The sequence below is a fragment of the Monopterus albus genome, unplaced genomic scaffold (genome assembly GCF_001952655.1).
Source record: "Monopterus albus unplaced genomic scaffold, M_albus_1.0 scaffold209.1, whole genome shotgun sequence".
Taxonomy (NCBI): Eukaryota; Metazoa; Chordata; class Actinopteri; order Synbranchiformes; family Synbranchidae; genus Monopterus; species Monopterus albus.
In genome coordinates, this window is record NW_018128089.1 from 930,790 (window position 1) to 938,676 (window position 7,887).

The 7,887-nt window shown below is 42.4% G+C and overlaps 2 protein-coding genes across 2 annotated transcripts in view; both read left to right on the forward strand.

Moving 5' to 3' along the window:
* Window positions 1-3,023, forward strand: part of naif1 (nuclear apoptosis inducing factor 1) — a 9,729-nt gene extending 6,706 nt beyond the window's left edge. Inside the window, exon 4 of the mRNA XM_020618702.1 lies at window positions 3,018-3,023. Coding sequence (XP_020474358.1) covers window positions 3,018-3,023 — 6 coding nt within the window. The remainder of the gene's footprint in view (window positions 1-3,017) is intronic.
* The window catches only part of eeig1b (estrogen-induced osteoclastogenesis regulator 1b), a 21,615-nt gene continuing 16,751 nt past the window's right edge, over window positions 3,024-7,887 (forward strand). Inside the window, exon 1 of the mRNA XM_020618703.1 lies at window positions 3,024-3,293. Within this exon, the coding sequence (XP_020474359.1) occupies window positions 3,139-3,293 (155 nt within the window). The 5' untranslated portion in view covers window positions 3,024-3,138. The remainder of the gene's footprint in view (window positions 3,294-7,887) is intronic.

A 7,887-nucleotide genomic window follows, 5' to 3' on the forward strand; every position in this document is an offset into this window, starting at 1 on the left:
GTCCAACATCAGGACCATCACCAAGAAGGCACAGCAGAGGATGTACTTCCTGCACCAGCTCAGGAAGTTCGACCTGCCCAAGGAGCTGCTGATACAGTTCTACAGAGGAATCTTCGAGTCTGTTCTCTGCACCTCCATCACTGTCTGGTTTGGCTCAGCAACCAAACAGGACAAGTACAGACTCCAGCGAACAGTGAGGACTACAGAAAAGGTCATTGGTGTGAGCCTGCCCTCCATGGAGGACCTGTACACCTCATGGGTCAAAAGGAGGGCGGAGAGGATCACTGCAGACCCCTCACACCCTGGACACAACCTGTTTGAACTCCTCCTCTCTGGACGGTGTTACTAGCCACTGTGCACGAAAACAACCAGGCACAGGGACAGTTTCTTCCCCTGGGCTGTCGCTCTGATGAACACTTAACCAACGACAGTATGATTGGACAAATAACCCTCAGTGCAATACCTGTAAATATACATTGTACAGATTATACAGACTTGTACAGGTCTCTAGTACTCCATTTTAAGTACTCTATTTTTATTCCTAATTATCTCATTTCAGTGAACATTCCTTTGTTGTCTGCATTGTTTACTGCCTGTTTATACTGCTTTATCTGCATTGTTTGCACTGTTTGTTGATGTTAATACTGCTATTTTGTTATATTACACAGCCTTATGCTGGTTTACTGTTTGCACATTGAGAGCCTATGTACCTGAGTCAAATTCCTCGTGTGTCCGTCACACCTGGCCAATAAAGCTGATTCTGATTCAGTGAGCAATACCAGCATGAAATAGCAAATGCTTTAGCTGGCACTGAAAATGTTGAGAACATTTCAGATGATGTAATAGTACATGCACCAGATCAGGAAACTCATGACAAGCGTCTACACGCCATCTTGAGAAAACACTTCTGTCACAGAAAGACAACAGACCAAGAGAAGAGATAGTGAGAGCTGTTGTGGAAGCCGGGTAACCAGAGAATGCTGGGGAGGTGAGAAGCTTCCTGGGACTGGCTACAGTAACTGATTCATAGCACAGTTTGCAACACTGTCAGAGCCGCTATGACATCTGACTAGAAAAGACACAGCATTCATGTTTGGACAGAACAGAAACAGGCATTTCAAGCTCCAAAGAATGAGCTGGCCAGAGTTGGTACCCTAGCCTTCTTTGACAAAGAGGCACCCTAGCAGATGCAGGTCTTGAAATTCAAATTAATTAATGCTGTTGCGGTTCGTCATGCTGTCCACTTTCATATTGTGTCTCGAACATGTCAGGTAGGATTTGAGGTATTGTCACTGTTGAACACTACTTATTTGTCAGTGTGGCAACACCAGCAGCAGGAGGTGTGCACATTCATGAACTATCCTCTCGTTTTTAGGAAGAGACTCTCTGGTTTTATCATTCTGAAATAATTGCAGACTATTTATGATGGGTGCAAAGCTAATGTAGAGGTACCAAGGATTAAACATTAAAAGGCTGGAAATGAGCAAAAATGGCCAACCATTGGCGCTTTAAGAAAAACTAGGATTTACATTAACAGCCAAAACAAAGGTAACGCTAAGTTTGGTACTTTTTTATTGCTTGGAAATAACTTTTAAAAAAGTATGCTAAATAATTTGCGATAGTGGTGAGGTGGGTAGCGCAGTCGTCTTCCAACTGGAAGGTTTACGGTTCGAATCTCAGTGCCTGCAGTCCACATGTCAAAGTGTCCTTAGGCAAGACACTGAAGCCCCCAAGTTGCCCCTGATGGTGGCGCGTATGCTCGCAGTAGCCCAGGGCCCTCGGCTCCAAACAAAATTTTGTTGTACATGTTACAATGACAATAAAATAAAGCTGCTTCTTCTTCTCTCTGTACTTTGTGTACATTTCAGTTATATCCACTTTAAAGTTCATGTTTAGTTTCAACATTTAGACCTTTGTTTTTTCCCATTATTGTTAGTAGTAAACGTGCACAAATCATCCATCCATCCATCCATTTTCCTCCGCTTATCCGGGACCGGGTCGCAGGGGCAGCAGTCTAAGCAAAGATGCCCAGACTTGTGTTTTCATTTATGAGTTGTCCTGGCTTCCTGACCAGTCTTGTGCCAAAAAGTGTTCCCCCATCGAGATGTGCTTCCCTTCTTCAAATCTCGGGTACATGTAGCAACCTCCTCAGTGGTTGTGGTTAGGATAGTGTTAGGATTCAGGTTAAGAAAAACACATCAATGGGAAAACAGATTTTCTCCCCCGGGAGGGGAGCCACAACAAGGAGGCTGAAGAGCCACATGCGGCTCCGGAGCCGTGGGTTGCCGGCCCCTGACCTAGGACCTGTTTGCCTTGGGAGACCCTACCAGGGGCATATAGCCCCCGACAACATAGCTCCTAGGATCACTCGCGTACTCAAACCCCTCCACCACAATAAGGTGGCGGTTCAAGGAGGGGGTGTACAAATCAAATAATGCTTAATTTTTTTCCAGAGCCTGTGGTTCTTTTTCTCACACATTTCTTCTCAGACTTTGTGGACGGTCCCTAACTGACCAAAGAGAGAGAGACATTACGGTAGCCGCTCTGACTTGTTGAGCTCCACTAGTGAAAACTAAATAAGATGCGTCGAAGCTGAGAAACCGCAGTTCTCTGCAGCGGTACACGGCTGTACCTTTTTGCCAGGTATGAGGAACAGCAGGCCACCTGAACGGTAGCTACGGTCTGGTGGAGGTTTATGTGGAAGGAAGGGCTGGAAGTAAGTCACCGAGTGGCTTTGCTGTTTGCGTGGCAGCTGTCTGCACCGGGAGAGTCTATCAGTGTCAAAGAAAAGGCAAGCAACCGTACGAGTTTTTAAAGGGAAACAAATGGTTTTACAATAGCTAATTCATCAGCCTAGACTGTTATAATATGTAGGTTATAACATATGGTCATATATTTAAAATATAGGGGATAAAAAATATACGGACCACAAGTGTCATTGCTGCAAAGATCTTTAAGCTGCAAATGAAACAGGGCTCATATTATTGTATCTATAACAGTCTTCTTTTCAATTCCAGGTCTAAACAGCGCTTCAGAAATGATTAACCTTAAGGCAAAGAAGGATTTTCAACCTCCACTTTAAAGCCAAATACACTCTAGGCATTTTTTTCAGTTTTCATTCATTGGTATTATCGTTCCATGAGCGCAATGTCGTTTTTAATGAAAAAGAAGAAGTTCAAGTTTCAAGTGCATTTCACATTGGAGGAGCTTACAGCAGTGCCTTTTGTTAATGGAGTGCTTTTCTGTAAGATCCGGCTCATTGATGGTGGGGACTTTGCCATCTTGTCAACCAGGTATTTATAACAACTTGTCACTTCCTTGTTGTAAACCCACTAAAACCTCTGTTGCATGCAATCCACACTTGTGGTTAGTGTGCTTAAAAAAACTCACTGACTTTCGCTCCACAGATGGTAAACGTAATTTTTCCTTCAGTAGTTGACTAAATACTGTTTTCTACAGATAGAACAGAGAACTCCTGTTCCTGTTAGTTCTCTATTTCATAGATATGAAAGGGGGCACTAGATGGTGACAGCTGGTATGAAACAGCATGGCTGCAGTACACAATATGTTATTTTACACTCCTCATGTCCATTGAATAAGGTGTTATCATGATGTTTCTCAGCTCCACCCTGCTGTACATTGAACGACACAGGTCCTGCAAGAGTTTGTCCAGTTGAGGTGGTTTGCTTAAGGGCACCTTGGCACAACTGGAGTCAGGAACACAACATAGGAGCGATTTCTGCAGTAGACAATAGATGTTGAACTGTTCACACATGAGGTCCTTAGATGACTTAGATTATATTTTACTGTCACTATTTATTAGCAGTAGTAATTTGGATGAAGTAACCTATTAATTAATAGTAATTATTAGTAGATCTAAAAAGATCTGAAGGGCCCTAAATGACAAAAAACACTTATCCTGTAGCCCAGTGGTTCTCAAATATTTTTTGCCCAAGGCGCACAAAATAGCAAGCCAAAAAGACGCACCTGTATTCATGTCCATGGAAAACAGCCTCTTTACCATGTTATCAGCCTTGTAACTCTATAACCGTTTATTTTTATTTACTTATGACAAAATGAGTGAGTGAGAGAGGGGGGGTAGATCTGGCATGAGAGGGAAGCATAAAGACGTAATCAATTTTTACAGATTAAACTAAGAAGGGAGATGCAACTGGGAATAAAAACAAATTTGCATATAAACCATACATACCTATCAACAGAAAGGAGTATGGACTGAGTTGGTAAAAGAAAAATTCAGTCTAAAATTGTTAAAAGTCCCCATGGCATTCTCATTTTGCTCGTTTCCAGCTATTTAATTTTTAATCTTGGGTATCTCTAGATTAGCTTGGCACCCCTCATAACTCCAAGTAGTCTTTAATTATTTCAGAATGATATAACCAGAGAGCGTTTTCCTAAAATGCCTAAAAACTAGAGGATCACTCATGAACACGCACAAGTCCTGTTGCTGGTGTTGTGTCACAAGTGGGCAGCACAATGAACTGCAATGGCATTAATTAATTTGAATGTCTCCTCCATAGATAGGTAAACAACGGTATATGTACTGATGAAAAGAGATGTGTAACACTCTAAATAAAGCAGGTAGTTGAGAAACTCCATATTCTGACATAATGAAGACATAGTAGCTTTTCCAACCTTTCAACAATTCTCTCTAATGTTAAAGAAACAAGGCATTAACAGACATGCAGTGTGCATTTTTTTACTTACTTATTGTTAAGTTCCACTGAGTAGTGGAAACATCACTCCCTTTCAAGTAGCTCCAAGGTCAGTAAACCCAGCTGGTGGTTGTTGGTCACCCACATGGCCACATACATTCCCAAAGTAGTGAAATTAATTATATTTGCAGGTCCATATAGAAATAAAGCAACAAACATGTTTGCATAATAACGCCAATGATATGTGTTCCACCCCAACCCAATATTTGACTTAAGATTTGTCCTTCCTGCATAAAATTGCATATACTGTAACTGCATTTACTTTACTGTATGTCCGTCATGTGCTGTGATTAAATTGCCATTAGTCTGAAAATCCTTTAAAAACTGTGCATCCAAGATGTAGTTCAGGTTTGTTTTATCATGATTAATTATAAAATAATCAAATGATGAGAACACTTTGAAGTGGTTTATAGGCTACTGTACAGAGTGGTCACTGTCTACTAACCAGCCAAGCCAAAGGAGTGGTGGGGGAGTCCTATGGAAGTAGATCCCCACCCTAATGTTTAAGGGAGCACAAACCATATTTCAAGCACTACTCAGTTTGCAGCTTAGCATTTAAGAGCGTGCAAAGCAGCAGCCTCAACTGCTGATACAAGGCAAGATAGATTCATGCTTTGATGTTGTTTACGCCAAATTCTGACCCTGCCATTCAAATGTAGCAGCAGAAACTGAAACTCATCAGACCAAATGCACTGGATAACTCCTATAATGTATAAGATTATCAGTTCATTAGTGACTCATCAGACCAAATGCACTGGATAACCCCTATAATTATCAGTTTATCAGTTCATTAGTTCTGATGGAATGTAAGGGTTGAGCTTATTATATGTATGTATTGTATTTGTACATATATTTGCTGAGGGTTTTAGGGGTGGTCTTGCGCCCATCTTCATTTTCCAGTCCAACATATCATTCAGGAAAGCAAATGCTGATTTTTCAAATGCTTTTTAGCTGTTCACTTCCTTTCTCTGCTATTATCATAATTATTTCAGTCAACTAACTGAAATTAAAACCATGTATTGTTCACTTAGGCAGACTCAGTCCCTTGGAGGCTGTGACCAAAAAGCAATGTTGAAAGAGACCTCACTTCTTGTATCTACTTGCAGCACAATGGTGTGTGTGAGATGGCTGGTAGGTTGGGCTGTAAGAAAAGAAGTGGCAGAACCTGTCTGGGCATTTTCTGTCTCTCCAGGCTTGTTGTTATCAGAGCTATAAACTTTATGTCACTGATTAGCTAATAGGCAAACTTTTCTATGAAAAAAGTTAATGTTGTAAATACTGGTTTAACTTCTTATTACTGATTGTATAAAACACATTTGAGAAAAGTAACATTTATGTAACAACAGTATTTTTCATTCTGTTGCAGAAATAATGATGCTACTCAAAACTATGGAGAACAAGTGAATGATGTATAAGAGATGGGAAAAGATAGGATGAGCAGAGAAAGACTAAAAGGCCTTCAATTAGTGATGACATGTCACAGAAGGCAGCAAATCTGGCTTCTGGTGAGCCTTTACATAGGAGCAGACTCCAATTTTAGTGATGTTTTTTCTTTTTTTTTTAAAATAAACTTGAGTTGTCAAAGTTGTTTGCTTATTAATTGCATCTATGCTAATTGCTGATGATGTGATTTTGTTAGACCGTGACCTCCAGCATGCACTGGGGTAGTTTGCAGCTGAGTGTGAAGTGGGAGGGATGAGAGTTGGCTTCTCCAAGTCTGAGGCCATGGTGCTCTGCCAGATAAAAGTGGACTGCTTCCTCTGGGTTGGTAGTGAGTTGCTGCCCCAAATGAAGGAGTTTATATATCTTGGTGTTTTGTTCATGGGAGAGGGTAAAATTGAGCATGAGAATGACAGGCAGATAGGGGCAGCATCAGCAGTAATGCAGATGTTGAAGAAGAAACTGAGTGAATCCCCATAAGGCTGCGGGACCAGATGATGTCTCCCCTAGAGTCCTGAAAGCCTGCGGGGATCAACTAGCTAGTGTTTACACAGACATCTTCAACCTGTCTTTAACCCAAGTAGTAGTCCCTCGCATTTTCAAAAAGTCCATTATTGTACCGGTCCCCAAGACATCAGAAACATCCACTCTGAATGATTTCAGGCCGGTGGTGCTCACATCAGTCACCATGAAGTGCTTAGAGAAACTGGTGCTCGCACACATTAACCACATGGTCCCAGACACTGTAGACCCTCTCCAGTTTGCCTATCGCCCCAACAGATCAGTGGATGACATGGTGGCTCTGGCTTTATTCCACACCCTGAAACACCTGGACAGCAGCGGAACATACGTTAGGATACTCTTCCTGGACTACAGTTCTGCATTCAATACCATTTGCCACAGCAGCCCGGGCAGGCTGATTGAGAAGCTGGCAGAACTTGGTGTCCCAACTCTCACCTATAGGTGGATTTTGGACTTCCTGACAGAAAGGCCACAGGTAGTCAGAATGGGAAGGCGGATGTCTTCTGAACTCACAATAAGCACACCCTCGCCGCAGGGCTGCTGTCTGAGCCCCAAACTCTTCACCCTGTACACTCACGACTGTGTCTCCAACCAGGACAACACCACCATCATTAAATATGCTGATGACACCACCATTCTGGGCCTCATCAAGAGGGGGGGATGAGTCGGGTTACAGAAGCTTGGTGAATGACATTCTTGTTTATGGAGAGGGGAATGACCGCAAATAAGACAAAAGAAATAATAACAGACTTTAGGAAGAACCCCTCCCCTCTGCTGCTTTTGACCATCAAAGGGGCTGAGGTGAAGAGGGCTGACAGCTACAAGTTCCTGGGCTTGCAGGTGACATCTGACCTGAGCTGGTCACTGAACACAGCTGCCACAGTGAAGAAAGCCCAGCAGTGGCTATACTTCATCAGGTGGCTCAGGAGAGCTGGGGCCCGTTTCAAGAAGGAGGTTTAACAAACTCAGAGTTCAAACCTGAACTCTGAGTTGACTTACACAGAGTTGGAAAACTTGGAGTTTTCGGTTCCAGAACAGCTGAAAAGAGTTGGTTTAATCAACTCTGAGTAGGTTGACTCAGAGTTAGGCGCGTGCAGCGCGACTATAAAAAGCCCTGAACAATGGAGTGAAGACATTATGAGTCACCATGGCAACAGGACCAAGCAAAAATAGGTCTGCGTTTTTTCCCCGA